This window comes from Corylus avellana, chromosome 2 (assembly GCF_965113065.1).
Source record: "Corylus avellana chromosome 2, dhCorAvel1.hap1.2, whole genome shotgun sequence".
Lineage (NCBI taxonomy): Eukaryota > Viridiplantae > Streptophyta > Magnoliopsida > Fagales > Betulaceae > Corylus > Corylus avellana.
Window position 1 is genome coordinate 46,297,073 of NC_142491.1, and position 22,919 is coordinate 46,319,991.

General features: G+C 35.7%; 1 protein-coding gene and 2 pseudogenes across 1 annotated transcript; 1 reads left to right on the top strand and 2 right to left on the bottom strand.

Annotated features, from left to right (window-relative positions):
- Positions 1-329: 329 nt before the first annotated feature.
- LOC132166825 (silicon efflux transporter LSI2-like) lies at positions 330-4,595 on the bottom strand. Its single transcript, XM_088512833.1, has 4 exons — positions 4,566-4,595; positions 1,776-3,001; positions 1,412-1,601; positions 330-664 (listed from the first exon to the last, which is right to left on the bottom strand). Exons 2-4 carry the CDS (start codon positions 2,883-2,885, stop codon positions 330-332), a joined length of 1,635 nt encoding a protein of 544 aa, XP_088368959.1. The 5' UTR covers positions 2,886-3,001; positions 4,566-4,595.
- A 5,598-nt stretch (positions 4,596-10,193) lies between these two features.
- On the bottom strand, positions 10,194-11,173 carry LOC148587799 (cyclic nucleotide-gated ion channel 1-like; annotated as a pseudogene).
- A 4,991-nt stretch (positions 11,174-16,164) lies between these two features.
- Positions 16,165-17,196, top strand: LOC148587800 (uncharacterized; annotated as a pseudogene).
- Positions 17,197-22,919: the final 5,723 nt, after the last annotated feature.

The window sequence follows — 22,919 nt, forward strand, 5'->3', positions numbered from 1 at the left end:
GAAATGGCCCAACTTATTGCCTGCACATGAGAAACCCATGACGTTGATGTCTCATACGCCACTTCCTTCCATGTCTATGAGGCTATGTACTAAACATGCCAAGTGATGCACAATTTACCTTATACTTCTCTTCTGTGGACATCTATCTAAAACCATCCTGCCAGTTTTTTGAGAACATTATAGTTATACACTTTTTTTCTAGATCATGTGTTGTTACAACGTTAAAAACTGAAAATTGCCTTTTGCTCTTTAACAAAAACAAAAAAAATAAAAAATAAAAGTAATAACAAATAATTAAAAGCACAAAATACTCAAAACTATTTTCATCTTTATATTACATAACAACCATGTCGCAAAAAACACCATCTAAAAAGTTTTGTCAAACCAACACAACATATATGATCATCTATGAGTATCAAACCAATAGCAGTGATTATAAGGGTCGAGGGGAGTCCAAATTTGAGATGGCTCCAAAAAGATAAAGTGTACCCAAGACGTGGAGCTCTGCGAGCCTCTTCACACACTATTAAGTTGGCAGCTGATCCCAGTAATGAGAGGTTCCCTGCTACCGTGCTAACCCAAGCTAAGATGAGCCATGCCTTCTTCTCATCAGCTGCAGAAATTGCAGCTGCCGATGCTGCCACTCGTCCTCCCAGCAATAAAACTACACAGTATAAGCATGATTTATATATAAGCGACCCTCATCCTCATGTGTTGGAGCAAAATCCTCAAAGCTCAAAAATTCATATCAATTAAGTAATTTAAACCACATCTAAATGCGGCCTAGATTATTTTTATATGAAAGAAAAAACAAATCTTCTCAGAGATGTAGATGGAAAGGAACTTTAGATTACAGAGATATGTGGATGGAAAAAATCAAATTTATTCTTCTGGTGAGGGATGCAGTTTATTCAGAAAATGACCCAGGAGGGTGCCAACTTTTGTACAAAGGGAAGTTAAAGATACTTCTCAAACTTAAAGAACTGTTCAGTATACGATGGTGCAATCTCAACTTGATTAAGATTTGACCATGCATGAGAACAATTAATATCAAGTTGTCTTAAGTGCAGAAAGAAAGCTTGAGAACAAGAAAAAACCCATACTGGTTATACTTTGACATGCCTAAGAGATCATATTCTGTATTCAAAGTCCAAACCATACCAAAATATATAGCATCCAGAAATCTTAAGAAACCATAAATGCCAAAAAATGTTCAGATCATATGCATTCCAAATCTGCACTGCTAGCAATTTCTTGGCATTCTTGCAATTGCTAACATAAAGTTACATAAATAGACTTTACAGCCAGGTGTTACTTTAGGAAGCTAATTTTATATATATGATAAATCCAAAAAAGAAATAGAATGATGACATATAATAGAAAAAGACATGGAAGAAATACACCAACATACCAGTTGGTACGTTTGAAGCCAAATTGGACAGGACAAGAACGACAATGGCAAGAACTGCTATCCCTCTAGCATGATCAATCTGTGCATAAGGCGCCATGAGGTCCCATAGAGTACTTGGGATTCCAGTTTTGTTAAAGCCATCTACTGTGATAAACATTCCGCAAAATAAAATCAAAAGCGAATAGGAGACCTTGCAAAGAAGAGAAATCAACTTAAGATATTTTAAACTCTCCAACAACCCATCCATGTAATTCATAATCTCCTACAAGGTATGCTTTAGAGTTTTCAAGTCCCATTGATAGACAAAGGGGAAAACTAATTGAAAAAGGAGAAGAGCAGCATCATGTTAATTTGCAAATTATACCTTTTCAAGGCAAGGCCTAGCATCCTTGAAATCAAGAACCACAAGAGCAAGTGCAGCAGTAATTGTAGTCCATGACATATTCAGCCCCATGAGCAAAGCAATCAACATTCCTATAGTAATAAGGTAAACACACGACTTCCACAACATCCTTTGCCATCTAATGGTCAAATCTTCCTTTCCTTCTGAAGATACAACATCTTCCAGCTCTTTCGATGCACTAGATTTCCTTGCAGAATCCAACGTGCCACAAGGGACCCTGTGGATTTCATTCTCATTTGAACTTAAATGGTTTCTAGTGGTCTCAACATGATCCATGTTCCCATGCACGTTGGGAGAGCCTTGCACATTTATAGTTTCCAATCTAGAGTACCACTTCTGAGAATTCAAGGATATGATATGTGACATCCTGGCTGGTAAAAAGCAATGAGAATCCACATCCACCTCTTCAACAACATCTACAGCTGCATCTGTTTCATCCTTCTGAATTGATAACGGCCTCCAATACATGGATAGAAGAATTAGAGCATTGACAACCACTCCCACTAGCATTGCAGGGAGAATTCCACTTAGAAAACTCCCAAAAGATATCTTACTCTGAACAGCTATAACCAAATTTTGGGGGTTGCCAATTGGAGTCGCTGAAGACCCAATATTTGCACTAGAGGCCAGGGCAAGAAGGAAAGGTTGAGGCGGGAGATTATGTTGCCTTGCAATTTTTAAGACAAATTCAGTTAATACCACACAAGAGGTATCATTAGTAAAAAGGGCACTTGAAATGGCTGAAATCAGGCAGATTCGACAAAGTAAGTCCTTTGCTCCTTTACTCTTCCATGAGAGAAGATTTTCCAAGTACTTGAACATGTCTGCTTTTCCTAGATAGACACCGACAACCATTGTCCCAAAGAGAAGACCAAGGATTGGTAGATCAATTGCAGCATATGCTTGATCTGGAGTTAAGACTCGGAATACAACCATTAGCATAGCACCCAGGAGGGACCCAGCAGTCCTCCCAATTGGTAGAAAAGGAAAGGCTGGGAAGACCGCCAATACCCAGAAGATTGCGAAAGCAAGTGATCCCAGAACCACTTGTACAGAAGAAGCCAAGGCCATCTTTGCAGCTTAGTAAGTCGTAGTCTTATTGTTATATAGTCCTTAGGGCTCAACGTACTAATGAAATTCCATAGCTGATGCCATATTATCATAAATCTACTCGACAGAAATGTACCCTGGCCAGGAAAAACCAATTAAACATTATAATTGTGTGGAGATTCAATCTTCTGAATCTATCATAGATTCGATACAAAATTGTGATACTTGAGCAACACGATAGCAAAATTCATTGAAGCACAGTGTCCAACTGCTGGAGGGCAAATAGTAAGCATATAGCAAGTGCTCGCTAGGAAGATAGCATGCAGAGAGTTGTTGCATCTTTGGATTTATTATAAGGCATAATAAACTAACACAAAACAAGTACATTATCAAAATCAAGTAATATAGGGATTGACGAGTTCAGCTAACACTGACAATTAATCTAGTTTTTCTTCTTCTTCTTCTTCTCCTTTTTCTTCTCTTATCTAGAACTCCCTAAGAGAAGAACCAAGATTGACATTAAAAGCAAAATCCAGCCAATATGAATTTGTTATTTTTATCTTTGCAATACCCATTAATATTGACATTAATAGAATGAATGATCAACTATTTCAAGAAATGTCACTTCCACGACAATCTCAGTGTTCCAAACTAAATCTTAAACAACCGAAAACACAGATTCAGAAATTCTCTACATATACAACAGATATGAAAACATACATAAGAACTGAATATCAACTTCAGAGAAGGTGTCAGACGTACTGCATGACCCCACAATCTTTATGAAGGTGCTGCTTCAACAGTTATTTAATCCAACAGTCATTAAATTTAGAAATAAATATACGATACCCAGATTCCAAAAATTGGATTTGGCTTAGATATGGTAAAAAAAATTGGTAACATTTTAAGGATCTAGATTTATTTCTAATTTTTTTGGAATTAAATCTAAACTGTTAAAAAAAATATCTTTATGAAGCATAAAAGAAATGATCAAAACAAACAATTTCTAATCTGAAAAGAAGTACTAAGACGTCAGGTCCAGCCTCTGAACCGAGAGTAAGTGTGATAATCAGCAACTATCAAAATTAGAGCGGTCTGATTTGCATGTAAAAGCTAAAATCTTTTCTGAATATTAGTCTTCCTCGTTTTGGATTGGACTTGTTTAGATTGAGTGACTTTTGTCCGTTGTAATTGGAAGAAAGTAGATCAAACAGATCTCTCACATATCTCATAATGTCACATATGACAGAAGGAAAGGGCTAAAAACTTTTCATGACACGTCAGGGACTCATGATCAACTACGTACGTAACCCCTCAAGGCGAAAAACTTGCCCCTCGATATCCTGATTCGTGAACACAATATAATCTTTAAGCAAAGACTCTGGTTAATTTAACAACCGAGATGCTCAAACAATCCGGTCTATAAAAATGTCATTTGTCCATTTACATGTAAGAACCACATGCATTTTTTATAATAAGACAAAGTTGAAAGAAAATTCATTAAAAAAACACAGGAAAATCATATGTTATTTTTAAAAAGGACTAAAATCATCTAAAATAAGCCCTAAAAAGATTCTTAAGAAAGGACGAAAACACCATAATAGGCCTATTTCGAAAAAGTTACGAGTACATCTGAGAAATATTGTTTACAATGATAATAATCATATCTATATATAAGGAGAACAAGTGGAAGATGCTAACCTCATTCCTTTCTTTAGCCGTTGCCAATTACTCACAACTAAAGCTTATATTACAAGCACAACAGTATGAGTTTGGATTCCTCCTGAAAAACTGGAAAATAGATTAGGCAAATTAAACACCACTTTTCATATTATATTAATTTTAAGTGCAGGCTGTCCTACAGGATAGAAACGCACGTACGTAAGACTCTGCAGCATATATATATATATATATATATATATATATATATATATATATAAGACGAGACATGTTTATATATATGAAGCAGCAAAGGTTTTTGTAAAATCGTTTGTAGCATACTCAATGGAAATACTCGGACGAAGAAAACACTATTAATAATGTTTGGCATCATGAGACCCAAAATAAAAGGGATGGACCCAAAAAGAAATTGTGAGGCTGAATATATAGGAAATGTAATAAATAAATAGTTATAAATTTGTGTCTCCTTAGAGATTATGTTATAAACAGTAAAATGAACCTGATAAACTCAAGGAGAGCAAGGGAGACGGCCGGGAGCTAGACTGGACAAATTAATTAAGCAAATATATAGAGGCAGCAATTGGATTTAAGCTTCAAGTCTTTCCTTTTAGTTTGTTTATTTTTGACAACCAACCGTGTGGTCTTCCTTTTATTTATTTATTTTCCGATAGTTATCCTTCAAGTCTTTCCTTTTCATAGTCATCCTTCAATCAGGATCCGATGAAAATTCCATATTCATTTAAAACTAAGTCAGCATTCGACAACTATTACGTCATCACTTATTTTTAAAATTATAAATAAATAAAAAGAGAATAATTTAATAATTTAATAATTTAATCAATAAAAATATTTGTTTTTATTGTCTTGTATTATTTTTTTTCTTTAATAAATTTATTTTTAAATATGTGAGACTCACATATGAATTTTACATATTCAAGTTCCTTTTGATAGTTAAGGACCTTGATCTGTTCTAATATGCATGCTAAATAATTGTTTATTTTAAAAGTTTAAGCTAATAAAAAAAGTTAGTTATTAATTCAATAGTTAAACAGTAATGCAAAAAAATAAAAAATAAAAAAGTAGTAGGAACTTTCCCACAAAATAAGGCGGCTAGCTAGTGCACGCCTACGCTCTCGTTGGATAGCCAGCTATTACATGTGTGGAGAAAATTTAAGAAACGTCATCAATCATGATCTGGAGTATATTCTAAATTTCCACCAGTTTTGGGAGTATATTCTTGAGATTGCTTCCCGTTAGAGAATTAAGAAACTTCTACTACACCTGTTCTTGGAGTTCTATGTATAGAAATGACCTTTTTCAGAGTAATTGTAGGAGTTATGTATTATTGTATTCTTTTTGTGTTACTCTTAAATTGATATGGCTTTTGAAATTATTATTTGATTAAAATTTAATAATAAGTAATTAAAATATTGATAACTTTAAAAACCATATCATTCTTTGAGTGATACAAAAAAAATACAAAAGTAACTTTTAGCATTACTCTATTTTTTACGTGAAAATAGAGTACATTTCGTAGAAAATAGAGTACTTTTCGAGTTTAATAATAATACAATATTGACTACTCACAGCAGTAGATTCTATTTACGATGAATGGAGTTAATTTTGTAAATCCACGTACGGAATATGTTGTACGTACATGGGAGGAACGACATCGCCACCCCAACTATATATATATAGTTGTGCTTTGTATGGTGAACTGACTTGAGATGGTTGCACAATCTTCTTTTTAACCTTCGTTTCTGGCTTACCCAAAAATAATTGAAAGGAAATTTTCAAATTTTAGAGGCGCACATTACTTTTAATTTAATTTATTATTTTTTGGGGGAGGTAAGGGTCATACGGTCACTTGCTATCAGTAAACTTGGGTGTGGCAATTTGCTCACCTGGAAATCCCATGCAGTTGGTCGCAACTTGCACGTATTCGTGGGCTTATATTTAGAGAATATATTACGAGAGATTTGATTTTATACTATAAGATTGCGGGACGAGAATATTGACTAAAATCTCATGCGTATCCTAAAAAAAAGTAAAAGAAGTTGATATAAATCAATCTATCGCGCCCTTATATTTAGTTAATTACCTGGAACGATGTCTGTAGACTGTATATTAATTTGAGGCATTTTTGGAGAATGATCTCTCAGCAAGGTTCGTTCTTATAAATATTACCTTTATATTTTCAATACAAATTCGTTTTTAGGAAGCGATTGCAGTTTGATTTTGGTTCAAATATTGGATTTAATCTTCTAAGACTATTCAAAGTCTTTCTTTTTTTGTTTTTTTCACAGCTGGCATCCTTCAAGTCTATCTCGGCAACTGATGAAAATTCAATATCGATCCATTACAAAGTCAAGTCAGCCAGAGAATATATGGTAGCTAGTGCAGAAAGAAAAAAAATGGAACTTAATTGGCAACTTCCCAGCAAAATAATTAATATGATTAAAGAATATAAGAAAAGTAAGCGACATTCCCTCCGCTCTTGTTCTAGTTAACTGCATGCCAAGGGTCCCCTAGCCTAGCCTTGATCATAAAGATTCATTCACCCATGCAAAACTAAAATATTTAGTTTAAAATTTAAAATTTTTGTTTTAGTTACTGTTTTCTCTATATACACACAAATTATTTTAGTTACTAAAATAATCTTCTAAGACTATTCAAAGTCTTTCTTTTTTGTTTTTTTCACAGCTGGCATCCTTCAAGTCTATCTCGGCAACTGATGAAAATTCAATATCGATCAAAGAAAAAAACAAAAAAAAGGAACTTAATTGGCAATTTCCCAGCAAAATAATTAATATGATTAAGGAATATAAGAAGAAAAGTCAAGTCAGACAAGGGTATAATTGGCAACTTCCCAGCAAAAATTACAAAGTCAAGTCAGCCAGAGAATATATGGTAGTGCAGAAAGGAAAAAAAAAATGGAACTTAATTGGCAACTTCCCAGCAAAATAATTAATATGATTAAGGAATATAAGAAGAAAAGTCAAGTCAGCCAAGGGTATAATTGGCAACTTCCCAGCAAAAATTACAAAGTCAAGTCAGCCAGAGAATATATGGTAGTGCAGAAAGGAAAAAAAATGGAACTTAATTGGCAACTTCCCAGCAAAATAATTAATATGATTAAGGAATATAAGAAAAGTAAGCGATATATGTACTAGACAAGTAGATATTCCCTCCGCTCTTGTTCTAGTTAACTGCATGCCAAGGGTCCCCTAGCCTAGCCTTGATCATAAAGATTCATTCACCCATGCAAAACTAAAATATTTAGTTTAAAATTTAAAATTTTTGTTTTAGTTACTGTTTTCTCTATATACACACAAATTAAGATTTGTATTTTATTCTCTATTTTATTTATTTATTTAGTTTTTTCTATTGTTTTATTAAAGAAAAAGAGAAAGAAAAAAAAAGAATTAAATATCTTTTGTTGATGTAGAGTGCGCGCTATATAGTGAATGAGATACACAAAAAATATTTTGATTATAAACTATTTAACTATATATTCTGTTGGATATACTCTGGCGACGACTAACTCGTGCGAGATTACGTGGCAAGAAAAGTCATCCTCCAAAAAAACCCTTGCATAAGAAGTGTGACAAAACTCTTGAAAATGAGGCTTCTCGCTGACATCACTCCAATGATCTTTTCCTTAACTTGTTTTGCACAATGGTGCCCCATTGGTCCATCGAATCAGGCAATTAAGAATATGTTCATAGATAAAACCTAGACATTGCAATATATATTGGGTCGTTAAGTAAAAAGTTTAAAACTAAAAATAATAACAGATAAAAAATAAAGGAAAAAATAGAAAATTGGTTTACTTGATTTACAATTAATTTCTTATAGTATTAAAATGAATTCGGAGGTTCCTGAAGTATGCCAAATAAACAATTTAGTCTTTACAATTAAATTTCGTAAACTAATTTAACAAATTTTGCTAGTGTGAAATTTACTTAAATAGGACATGTGTCACAATTTTATTGGCTCTAACATTTCATAATATCGGAATCTGTTAAATTAGTAGACGGAATTTTGCTGGAGTGATTAAATTTTTTTTTTTTTTATTTGACATACTTCAAAGACTTTTAAATTTATTTTGATATTGCAATTAATGAGTTAATTACAAATCAAATAAACTATATGGGCCGATTTTACAAGTTTTTCCAAAACTAAACCCAACATTGAGTATTGTTGAGATATGGATTATATCATTGGACTTAGCAACCCAAATATTCGGCCCCCTCCACATGGAGCTTAGGCTTAAGGCCGGTTTATATAAAAGGTCCACTACATGAGACTAATCAGTTGGTTCTTAGCCCGCCGCGTGGTCCAATGGTTATCGTAAAGAGACACTCCCCCAATGCATAAAGCCTAAGCCCTAAAGTATTTACGTATCTCTCTCTATTCTTTACTATTGATTTTTATCTCCCATTCTCCCCCCGTTAATTCCAGAGATATCTTCTCCATCCAATATTCTCTCACTCTCTCAATTCTCCTCTCCATCTCTCCATGATATTTCCTCCTCCAATAACATGATACCTGCCTTGAGGTATTGACGCCATACACTGCACTGACAACCTTTCCAGACAACGTTGCAATGAACCAACTAAGGATATATTGATCCTTTCTCTCCCAAATCACAAATTCAGGATTCAAGGAAGCAGAATCATTCTCATCAGATTCTGAAATGAATTTGGGTGGACAGGGCTCCGAACCATCAACAATACCCAACAGCCCATTTTTCCCGAGTATGGGGAGAAATTGACACACACACCAGATAATTGTCATCAGATTGAGTTTTACTATTTTGTGAATTGAGTGAGGCTCTGTTTTTGTGCTGAGTGTATTTTTGTTGTATAAATTCACTGCTGGGGTGTTTGTTCACTGGTGTGCAGTAGCGGAGCCAGCTATTTTATATTGGGGGTGCCGCTAAAATTTTTTTTGCGTCCTAAAAATTTTCTTCACCTTAAAAATTTGGTAATTCACACAATATATACATTATACAAAATATCTATAAAAGTTCATAAATATGTGCTGAAATTGATATATTAGAAATGTAACATGTCGACACTATATCAAAAAGATAAAAATACAAAAAAAAAAAAAAAAAAGTGTCTAGAACTTCACGTTACATTTGATGTGTGTTAAGTTTAAGGGTGCTGTGGGTTTAGAAAAAAAAAAAAAAAAAATTTAAATCCACAGCACCCCCAAGGTACCATGTGGCTCCGCCACTGCTGGTGTGCTTTTATAAATTCAATCATTCATCAAAAAAAGATGTGAAGCAGCACCAATGGTACTAGATTCAACGATTTGAGAATAAAATGCAGGAAAGAAAAAGAAATTTTGGGTGCGATTCTTTATGGCTTTGATACCATGAAAGAAAGTGTTGTGGAATTGATTTGGCCAGAATATATGAATACTCCTGTTGTGCTCTATTTCATTTATAGTTAGGCAGTAAAACTATACAAAGATAACTTCAAGTATTTGTGCAGCTATACCGAATACAACTAGAACTAAAGAATAAATATAATAATACAGCATATATATATACAGATGAGTAAAAGAAAGAAAGAGCTGTTACTAATCTCTAATCTTTTATCAATGCGAGTTTGAATATCTCTTCTATCTCTTCCATCATCAAATATCTTCCTGGTTGGTCATTAGCGCCGAAAAGCTGCAGCTTGTACAGCAGAAACTGCTTCTGTAAACTATAGTCCTCAAGTCGTTGGCCATTAGAGCAAAGGCTTCAACTTTTGTATGCGTTTTCGCAGTTTTGAGAGATATTGGGAGTTTGGATAGGTCAGGTAAGGCGGGGGAATCCAACCCCCATTCTAGAAGTTCTTTTCCATAAAAATTACCTTTCTCAATACACTTATTCCTTCTCTCACCATTAATGGTGGTGAAGTTCCATATGATGCCTTGCGTTATGAAGAGCATCGCATCAAGTGGTTCTCCCTTCCTGACAATGTAACTGTGCTGCTTGTAGTGCACTGGCTTGAGATAGCGGCAGATCAACTGCAAATGTTGGCCACTTTTTCCTTCAAGCTGTGGCACCTAGCAGAAACAAAAAAGGATAAATGAGAAAGAGTAATTTCAATTAGGAAATAATTACGTGAAGGAAGCTTCTTAGGTTACTTTTATCATCGACGTTAGTTTACTCTCTTCGAAGAAAAGAATGCACGTCAACGGTCTTCACCATCAACGCTAAAATTGGGTTCTTGGATCATGACCAACTGCACCTTAAATATCAATTCAATTCATTTAAAATAAAATCATATATAATCATTCTTCCCAAGAAAAATGATTATAGTTTTCAATTGAACGACTATATATTTTGCTTAAAAGGAAACAAAAATAGATCACTTTTTTTAGCAGGGGTAAACAAAGATGGCACTTAATCTCTGTTATAAGATCTTTGGAAAGATATTAAAGGCTAGGATCGGTTTCTCTATATCAAAATCTTTAGTTTCTTCCAATCTGAGCTGTATGCATTTGATGATCCACTTTTTCATATTGCAAGGAAGCTTGTTTATGGTCACCCAAGACTCTGTTTTTGATTTGATAGGCTCCATTTTGCATCTAATCTCATCCTCCTCAGCTGCCCTCTCAGTTGCCATTTGCATGTATGTCTATTGCACAAGTTTGGTTTATCAAATTACAAAAAAAATGATGAATTTAATCATTAATACTAATATATACAATTAACCTTCTCATAACTAATATCGTAGTATACTAAAAACTTTTAACTATCAAAATTACTATTTAATAAAATATGTTGTCAAATTTCAGAAATTTTTGAATCTACAAGACTTCTATACAAAATTTAGCATATGTAGAAAATTTTAAACTCTTACTAACCTTTCAAAAAATAGAAATAATACAAATTACCAAGTCTAAACTTAAGAAGGAAACTTTTAATGCCTTTTCCCCATAGAGAAGGCCGAACATTTTTGGCTAGTTCGTGCCTTAATCCTCCCTTGTAAATTGTAATAGCTTGCACAACTAACAATTGAAGTTATACTTGTGGCAGTGCCTTCCTTAAAATACAATAATTGATTTGGTACAATATTTTAAATACGGGAGAAAAACTTGAACCATGTACTGTAGCAAGGTATAGAGAGGAAAAGAAAAAGAAAAAAGGTAAAGGGGTGAGCGGAAAAGAGAGGGGGTGAGGGGATTAAAAAGGTTCATGTCAGTAATAGAACTATTAACCATACAAAAATATATAGAACGAACTATATATCGAGTTGTAGGAGAGTGTCAACTTTGTGGGCATCATAAAGGAATTTGTGTCCATAGGACATAGCATCTCTTGCATGCATTCATAGACATAACTTTAATTCTTAACCATTAAACTTAGATTGTCCGGGGGTGGCATAGGGACAGAAATAAGAATTTAACTTGAGGGTCCTGCAGATTGTATAACAATTTTTTTTGAAGTGCCAAAGTCAAAAAATAAAAGACAATATTTTTTTAACATTGTGTGAGGGAGGAACAAGATTCTCCCCAATTTAAATTAATCGGATAATTTTTCGTTAGTTATAGTGGAGGGGTATTTTTATCTTTTTACTTAAAAAGACAAAAATACCCCTCTATTATAACTGAAGAAGAGGATCTAATTCGGAGTGTCAATAGTGGTTACTGGTTAGAAATCAAAGAAGTCTTCCAGAGTTTACTTTCACACTCGAAATTCCGACTATTCTATTCCAATTTATGGTCTGACTTTGGTAGGAGAGATTTAATAGAGTTGTTGGCCACGTACATACTGAGTCTACCCTTAGCAGAAGCCGACTGGTCCGACTGGTCTGGTCCGAAATGAGTGGGTCAAGTAGGCAATTTAAGTATCTAAATTAGCCTTACGTGCAATATATATATAGCCTTAGATTGATCTCAGAAGCTAAACTAGATCTTGTTTAATGGATATTTTTCGACCATTTGAAAAATCATTATAGATGTGTTGTTCAAGAAAAATAAAATCAAGATTAGGAGGGTACCAACACTAGTCATGGAAAAAAAGAACTACAAAAGATAAGGAAGTTTTGAAGATTTTGGTGGGTAAGTGTGAAAAGCAGCTGCAACAAATGCAGCTTAATAATAATAAATGCCTTAACAGAGCTGATAAAAGATGATACAGTACAGAAATTCTTTAAAGCTGGCCTTTTTTAGATTCTTTGTCCCAGTACTTACAGCTAGTGCATGTCCTTTCTATTTTATGCATACAAAAATCATCTGATTTAATTCTGATCACACGTACACCTAAATTATATGATTAAGAAAAAAACAAAGTTGAGCACCAACCTGGGCATTACTGATGAAGAACAAAAACATTAGCAAACCATAGATTGAAATGAAAACTGTGAAACAGTTTTCCCAAAAATAGGTACTTGTTTGAAGGTTTGGACAAAAAGAATTGCAAAAATTGGAGACTATATTAATGTATGAGAAAATAATAACATAATTAATTAATCAATGTGTGGGAGTGGACAGTACACGAATTCCTGTTTTATTGTCATGTTCATTGCATATATGGTTCAACAAATGTGCTAGAGAACACCCGAAACTTTTCATCACGAAGAATGTTTGACGTGGGACCATGTGATGCCTAGTGTTTTTTTTTTTTCCCCGGGGGGGGGGGGGTAATATCTGGACTTTTCTTGGGGGGTTTTCTTAAAACACTAATGTGACAATCTCAATCAATCATTTTTTTTTAACAATAATTGATCGAAGGATTGAATGGAACTACCATGTCAATTTTAGAAAGCAGATTAGACAAACACCACTTTTCATATATTAATTCTAAGTGCAAGCTGTCTTATAGGGCAGATGTTAGGTTTACAAACAATTTTTTTTAAAAAAAAAGCTTTTACAACATAATGTGGCACAACATGATTGAAAATAAGATAAATTCAACTTTTGAGAAATCCAATCATATTGTACTACATCATGTTTTAAAAGTTTTTTGTAAAATTTGTTTGTGAGCCTAGTATTTTTCTAAGACACGACATGTGCAATTCTCTTATTTATGTATATGAAGCAGCAAAGGTTTTTGTAAAATCGTTTGCAGCATACTATACTCAATGGAAATACTCGGACCAAGAAAACACTATTAATAATAATGTTTGGCATCATGAGACCCAAAATGAAAGGGACCCAAAAAGAAATTGTCAGGATGAATAGGAATTGTAATAAATAAATAGTTATAAATTTCTTTCTCCTTAGAGATTATATTATAAACAGTAAAATGAACATGATAAACTCGAGGAGAGCAAGCGAGACGGCCGGGGATCTGGACAAATTAATTAAGCAAATATATAGTGACAGCAATTGGATTTAAGACTCTATCTGCAGCTGCAACCAATAAACAAGCTAAAGCAACTGTCACGGTTACAGATATCTTTTCGTTATCCTTCAAATCTTCCCTTTTTGTTTTATTTTTGACAACCAACCGTGTGGTCTTCCTTTTATTTATTTATTTTCCGATAGTTATCCTTCAAGTCTTTCATTTTTCTTTTTCTTTTTCTTTTTTTCACAGTCATCCTTCAAGCCTTTATCGGCGCGCATCCGATGAAAATTCCACATATTCATTCAAAACTAAGTCAGCATTAATTCGACAATAATTATTAGGTCACCACTTAGTTTAAAATTTTAAATAAATAAAAAGAGAATAATTTAATCAATAAAAATATTTGTTTTTATTGTCTTGTATTATTTTTTTTTTCTTTAATAAATTTATCTTTAAATATGTGAGACTCACATATATATGAATTTTACATATGCAAGTCTTGGCCTTAATTTTGATAGTTAATTAAGGACCTCTATTCTAATATGCAGGCTAAATGATTAATTACTTATTTTAAAAGTTTAAGCTAATAAAAATAAATAGTTATTAATTCAATAGTTAAACAGTAATGAAAAAAAAAAAAAACAGTAGGAGCTTTCCAACAAAATAAAATAATTAAGAAATAATATAAGAAAAGTAAGTGATATTCACTCCGGTCTTGTACTAACTGCCAAGGGTCTGCTTGATCAAAATGGGAAGGAAAATTCAAGATTCCCAACATGAGGCGGCTAATGCACAGCTACGCTCTCGTTGGATGGATAGCCAGCTATTACATGTGTGGAGAAAATTTAAGAAACGTCATCCTTCTTGTCCTGGAGTACGTATAATATTCTAAATTTCCACCAGTTTTGGGAGTATATTCTGGAGATTGTGAACCGTTAGAAAAGAAACTTCCGTTACACCCGTTCTAGGAGTTCTATGTAGAAATGACATTTTCCATGTGGGAATATATAGAGTTTTGAGTTCAGTACTGTTACATTGATAAACTTAATTAAGTGCAATTTCTCAGGTTGTGCACCATGTGACTTCTTTCAGGGAAGAAACGTAAGACTCTGCACCATATGAGTTATATATATAGCATACTCAATGCATATACTCAGACCAAGAAAACATTAATGCATGGAAAGCAGATATGACGCTTAATCTTTCTTTCAAGTTCTTTGGGAAGATAAGATAGTAGATTCTGAACATCAACATCCTTTTTTTTTTCTTTCAGCATGTGTTGAATGATGGGCATGATCTCCTGTTTTATACATTTAGAGAGCTGGTTTCTAGATATATCCATATATCTATTTTTCGTTCTTTAACTTTCATATTTTGTATGATTTCTTCTGGCCTTTTAGTTACCAACAGTCTATATGTCTGTTACAAGACAAGTTCACATCATCAAATTCTATAGATAATTACATTATCCTTAAATCTTTTTTTTTTTTTTTTTTGAAGGAAAATCATTCTTATCTCATTAATAGAGGAATCAAGAGTATTAAAACTCTTACAATCACAGAACATAATGTTCTGAAAGATCCTAACCGAAGCTAAAAGATCAAAGTCGTAACTAAAAGATTACACATCAAAGACGCCAAATATCCGCTAACCTATAACTAATCTTCAGTTGGAATAACAGATCTGCGCTAGGCAGACACAAACTAATGCATAGGTAGCTCTTATTCCTCGACCCTAAGATCAAAAGGACCCCATGCCGACACACATCCTCCTCAACCCGAAAGCCAGGATATCGCTCATATCCACAACTCCAGGGGTCTGGACCAAAATAACAAGCGAGTAGATTGTTACGTGTGGAGTTGGAGACCACTTAGAAGTTGAAGGGCTAGAGAGGCGTGAACAATACAGAGTATTGTTGCTGCAGTAACTATGTTTTTTTCAGTGTTTGTTTTCTATTAGAATTACTTTATGTTTGATTACTTAAATTAGATTAGGTTTATGTTTATCTTTAGGAGTTGAATAGAAGTCCTATTGGGACTCTATTTTATAGGTATTATGTTCATTTAAATACTGCATTATTATGGAATGAGAAATCAATCAACAATTTATTCAAACCTTGTGTTTGTAGGAGTTTGAGAGCTTCTCTAATTGCTCTACCAAAGGAGGTCCAGGATTCCTCGAAAATCCTACCGCTAGAATTGTTTTCTTCTTGATTTCCCCACAATAGGGAGGTTAAGGAAGAACGATCCTGGTAAATTTCCAATTCACAAACCTGTTACGTGTTCAGATTCTCGAGCATGTAACAAAGTGGTATCAGAGCCAGCCATGTCAGACCAACGCTTTGATCGGCTAGAGTCTGAAGTTGGGTCCATTAAACGTGAGCTCCAAGAATTAATTGAAGGTGTGAGTGCTCAAATCCAGCAACTGGTCGTAAAGAAAGGTGATGATGATGCATTTGTCTCTGAATCGAGCAAAAATAAGGGATTTGGGGGTTATGCACAAGGGTTGATCAATACAAAATTGACCAAGTTGGAGTTCCCACGCTATGACGGGACTGAAGATCCAATCAGTTGGATTTGTAGAGTCGAGCAGTACTTTGGCTTTCAGCAGACGGAGGAAGAAAATAAGGTACTATTAACCGCTTATCATCTGGAGGGAGAGGCATAGTTATGGTACCAAATATTCAAACAAGATATCGATGACGTCTCATGGGAAATTCTGAAGGAAGGACTACATGTTAGATTTGGGCCTACACAATTTGAAGATTTCTACGGAGATCTCTCAAAATTGCGACAAGTTGGAAGTGTTAAAGATTATCAGTCTCAATTTGAGAAATTACTCAGCAGAGTGGGCAAATTGTCTCCAGCACATCAAGTGGGATGTTTTGTCAGTGGGTTAAAGGAGACCATTTGAATTGAAGTGCAAGCTGCCAGGCCAACAACTTTGACTACAGCTGTCGGGTTGGCCCGCCTCTTTGAGGCACGTGTATTGGCCCAAAGAAAATCTCCTTTTGACTACAAACCAAAGCCATCTGCACCACAAAATCCTTCTCAACCACAAGCTTCATCTCCTTTCCGCAACAGTAGCATACCCACCAAGCGACTCAACAAAACAGAGATGAAAGAGAGACGAGAAAAGGGGTTGTGCTTCAATTGTGATGAGAGATTTCGACCGTGTCATTGTTGCAAGAAATTGTTCTTGATCGAAGGCATTTATCCGGAGGACGAGGAAGAAAGGAGAGATGATTGGGCAGAAGAAAATCAGGAACCCAGACCCGACGAAACAGAAGATGTAGAAATTTCGCTCAACGTCTTGACAGGCGTCTCAACTCCTCAGACGATGCGAGTGCGTGGATGATGCAAAGAAGGGGGGGCTGTGTTGTTGGTGGATACGGGCTCAACTCACAATTTCATTAGCACCTACACTGCTAGGCGATTGGGGCTGCACATAAAGATGGCTGAATATTTTGAAGTGACAGTAGCTAATGGGGAAAGAATTCGCAGTGAAGGGCGTTGTTATGGAGTTCAGGTATGTCTAAATGAGGCTGAATTTGTGATAGATTTTTTCTTATTACCCATGGAGGGTTGTGAGGCTGTGTTGGGGGCACAATGGTTATGGGTATTGGGACCAATTTTATGGGATTTTGCAAAATTGCACATGAAATTTACATGGAAGGGGAAGGAAGTAGAGTTATGGGGTCTGTCGGTGCCAAGAAATAAAATTGTGGACTCTAAGGAAATTTGGCAGGGGGTTCAAAATCAACAACTAGGATTTATTTTGTTCTCTATCATCCTAGGCATGTCACAACCAGGTCCTAGCTCAATAAATCCAAAATTGATGCAATTATTAGACAGATTTTCAGAAATTTTTGTGGAGTCTCAAGGCTTACCTCCCAAAAGATTTCAGGACCATCGTATTCTTCTCAAGCCCGGGACAGGCCCAATTAGTGTTCGTCCGTATCGTTACCCACATTATCAGAAAACTGAAATTGAGAAAATAGTTTCGGGACTCCTAGAATCGGGGGTTATTCGCTCTAGCACCAGCCCTTACTCATCACCGGTCTTATTAGTGAAGAAACATGATGGATCTTGGCGTATGTGCGTCGATTATCGCGCACTCAACAACATCACCATCAAGGACAAATTTCCCATACCTGTGATTGACGAGCTTCTAGATGAGTTGCATGGTGCCAAATTCTTCTCTAAACTATATTTGCGGTCTGGTTATCACCAAATCCGAATGCACTCGGAAGATGTAGAAAAAACAGCATTCCAAACTCACGAAGGGCACTACGAATTCCTAGTTATGCCGTTCGGCCTCACCAACGCACTATCATCATTCCAAGCGCTCATGAATGACGTCTTCTCCAAATTCCTATGTAAGTTTGTCCTTGTATTTTTTGATGATATCTTGATATATAGTGACAATTGGGAGGATCATCTCTATCATCTAAACAAGGTCTTAACAATTTTACAAGAACATAAGCTGTTTGTCAAAAGGGAAAAATGTCAGTTTGGGTTACAAGAAGTAAATTATCTGGGTCATGTTATTAGTCGAATGGGGGTGTCAATGGATCTGGAGAAAATAGAAGCTATGTTGTGTTGGCCTATTCCAAAAACCATAAAAGCCTTGAGGGGGTTCCTTGGTTTGACGGGGTACTATAGAAAATTTGTTCGAAAGTATGGGGAAATAGCAAGACCTCTTACTCAACTATTAAAAAAAGATGCCTTTGGATGGTCATCACTAGCTGAGCATGCTTTTCATGAATTAAAGAAGGCCATGACCCAAGCCCTTGTCCTAGCGTTACTGGACTTCTCCAAGGATTTCATTGTGGAGTGTGATGCATCGGGGGAAGGTATAGGGGCCGTTCTAATGCAAGAGAGCCGTCCCATTGCGTATTTCAGCCAAGCCTTACAAGGACGAAACCTACAACTATCCACATATGAGAAGGAGATGCTTGCATTGGTCACAGCAGTGCAAAGATGGAGACCATATCTGCTGGGTAGCCGCTTCATTGTCCGCACAGATCACCAAAGTTTGCAATACTTGTGGCAACAAGCAATTACTACTATTGCACAACAGAAATGGTTAGTTAAATTATTGGGCTATGATTTCAAAATCGAGTATAAGAAAGGCGTGGACAATGCTGTAGCAGATGCACTATCTAGGAGGACAGATTGTGGGGAATTGAAAGCACTTTCACACCCCATACCTCATTGGTTGGAGCCTATACAAGAAGAAGTTGTGGCTAATCCACAGATGCAAGAGTTAGTAAAAAACATTCAAGATGGGGAGACGATCGGGCCATGGGATTACAAAGGTGGGTTGATATACTTCAAAAACAGAATATATCTTAATGGAAATTCTCCTCTGCTCCCCACCATCATCAAGGAGTACCATTCAAGCACTCATGAGGGTTTCCACAAAACATTACATAGAGTACGAACTGTTTTTTATTGGGCAGGAATGAGGGGTCATATTTGGGTTTTTATACAGAATTGTGATGTGTGCCAGCGTCATAAAACTGAGACAACCCAACCAAATGGTTTGTTGCAACCTTTGCCTATTCCAGAGGTAATTTGGGCCGATATCTCTGTGGATTTCATAGACGGCTTACCAATGTCAAAGGGGAAAACAACCACCTTTGTGGTGGTTGATAGGTTATCAAAGTATGGACATTTCACCCCACTCAGTCATCCTTATACAGCCCCTGCTGTCGCACAAGTTTTCTTTGATGATGTTTTCAAGCTACATGGGATTCCCAAGACTATAGTGTGTGACCGTGATCCAGCCTTTACAAGTATTTTTTGGAAAGAACTCTTCCGCTTGAATGGAGTACAATTTAATTTCAGCTCGGCTTACCATCCTCAAACGGACGGTCAAACAGAAGTAGTAAATCGCACCATTGAAATGTATTTACGGTGTTTCACTAGCTCAAAACCTAGTGATTGGGTTCGGTGGTTACCATGGGTGGAATTCTGCTACAACACTAGCTATCACTCATCATTGAGATGCACTCCTTTCCAGGTTGTTTATGGAAGAGAGCCACCTAATTTATTAACATATGTGCTAGGTACTTCTAGGGTGGCAGCCGTGGAAAAACTACTAGTGGACAGAGAAGAGATGGTTAAAGGAGCTCGGGAGCATTTGAAGGAGGCACAAGCGCGGATGAAGAAGGTTTATGATCAACACCACCAATAGAGGGAGTTCAAGGTGGGAGATTGGGTTTATCTACGCCTACAACCATACAGGCAAATGTCGGTTCAAATGCGAAGAACTTGAAATTATCCCCCAGATTCTATGGGCCGTATCAGATTGTGGAGAAAATTGGGGTTGTGTCTTACAAACTAGCTTTACCATCAGGATCCAAAATACACCCGGTTTTTCATGTATCCTTGTTGAAGCAAAGGTTGGGCATGGCTGTCTAGGTGCAAGAGAAGTTGCCTTATGTTGATAATGTGGTTGGGGATATGCTGCCATGGCCAAGGATTGCATTGGAATATCGAACCAAGAAGGGCATTGTTGAGGTTTTAATCCATTGGGAGGGTCTTTCTCTGGCTGATGCAACATGGGAGATCTTGGATGACATTCAACAACATTTTTCGTCTTTTGTCCTTGAGGACAAGGACAATCCTAAGGAGGATGGAGTGTTACGTGTGGAGTTGGAGACCACTTAGAAGTTGAAGGGCTAGAGAGGCGTGAACAATACAGAGTATTGTTGTTGCAGTAACTATGCTTTTTTCAGTGTTTGTTTTCTATTAGAATTACTTTATGTTTGATTACTTAAATTAGATTAGGTTTATGTTTATCTTTAGGAGTTGAATAGAAGTCCTATTGGGACTCTATTTTATAGGTATTATGTTCATTTAAATACTGCATTATTATGGAATGAGAAATCAATCAACAATTTATTCAAACCTTGTGTTTGTGGGAGTTTGAGAGCTTCTCTAATTGCTCTACCAAAGGAGGTCCAGGATTCCTCGAAAATCCTACCGCTAGAATTGTTTTCTTCTTGATTTCCCCACAATAGGGAGGTTAAGGAAGAACGATCCTGGTAAATTTCCAGTTCACAAAACCTGTTACGCGTTCAGATTCTCGAGCACATAACATAGATCAAAAGAGAGGACTTGGCCTTATTACAAGCAGCAAGAAAAATACAGGGAAAATCAAAGCAATACAACTAAAAATTTAAAAATAGGAGCACACTAGGTGGATGACAGCAGCCGAAAGAAAAGCTGATCGCGTGCTTGCCGGAAACCGATGCATAGGTGGCATTGGAAGCACATCGCGGTGGGGACGTGTGAAAAGACCCAGCAGAAGATGGTAGACGGCAAAGCTGGCGCGGAGGAGATCGGCGGCGCACTTAAAGAATTGGGGGGAAGTTTGAGTGAATCCCCATGAGCGGCACCCACAAAGTGTGCCCAAACAAACACCTAACAAGAAAAAATAAACAAGCAAACAAAGAACAACAACTAGGAAAAGAAACCAAAATCCAAAAACAAACACAAAAAAGAAAAGAAACACAGATCGGGGAAGAGAGGGGGAGAAGGAAAATGGGGAAGGGAGGGGGGAACAGATCAAGGAAAGAGAGGGGGAAAGAGAGGAGGGGGGAGGGGGAGAAACCCCTCCCCCTCCTCAGCTGTGCGGCACTTCCTTAATCGATGTTATTACACTTAAATCTTAAGTTGATAAGATATGACGAATTTAATCATTTAATCGATGTTATTACACTTACATATATAGTTGACCCTTTTATACTTAATAATATTGATAGATAGGAAAATTATTAGCTATCAAAATTATTAATGAATTTCATAAATAGAAAAAGTTCTACAAATGTACAAAACTTGGACATAAAATTAAGTCTATATATAGAGAAATTTTCAACTCTCAATAACCTTCAACAAAACATAATCAACACAAATTACATAATCTAAACTCCAAAATAATAATAATAATAATAATTAATACCCTTAATTTTGCACAAGTGAACAATGAAATTAATTATAGCTAGCTGTACGTGGTACGTGCCTTCCTCAAACAATAATTTATCTTACTACAATCTTTGTGAAGAAAACTCTATCTATCTCTAAACATATATAGCATATAGTCTAGTGAAAGAAAAAGGAAGACGTACAGGAGTGAAGAAAATAATTTTTTGAATGGCCTGTAAAATTTTTTATTATGTTGCATCATCTAGACCATTAGATACAACATTAAATATTGATCATAAATGGAGAGGATTCTGTTTGGCTTAAGGCCCTTCTATGTGTCTTGAGATTGTCTACACCCCTCTTGTTTGATACCTATATATGGTGCGTTCAAATAGTTAATAGAGATGCTGAGGGGTCTAGACAATCATATTAATTACAAATTACGAAGGTGAAGTGTACATTGCACGCCAAATCCCCCACCCCCGGTCCATTTTGACAAGTGAGAGGCCCGGCATCTCATTTCCTACAATAATGCCAGAGCTGTTTCCAATTTCCATTCTTTTGACTTGTCTTCGTAAATTTTAAGAAAGAACTACCATTGATTGGGGTACCAGGTTCTAGCTTCGCCCGCTACCGTTGATTTGTTATTCCCACTTTTTCGGCACTTCATTAATTACTCATAATTCCGTACGTGTATGTTGCGCAATTGGGTCTCACTTCAGGCCTATCCCTTTCCTTTTTCTTTTTCTTTTCTTTTTCATTTTTAACATCCAATAATTAAATGAGGGTCAATGCCTAAACCCTAAACCCTAAACCTTACACAATTAAATATTAAGAAAGAGAACTTATAAAAAAAAAAATATTAAGAAAGAGAATTGAATATGAAGAAGTAATAAAGACATCAAAAATAAAACTAGGTTGATTAATTTATTGTGTAAAGAAAAACATGGGGAAAAGGAGGTACAAATTAAGATGACTAGAAAAACAAAAACATTATCAAGATGTCGAAAGTGGCAACGGTTAACATTAACAGCGAAAAACTAAAGATTTGTGTGGCACAGCTGGTCTTGAATTTTCCATTAACAGACAGCTAGTACGTACTGTTATGCTTAGACATTTTGGGAGAAATTTATATTCTTGTTTTCC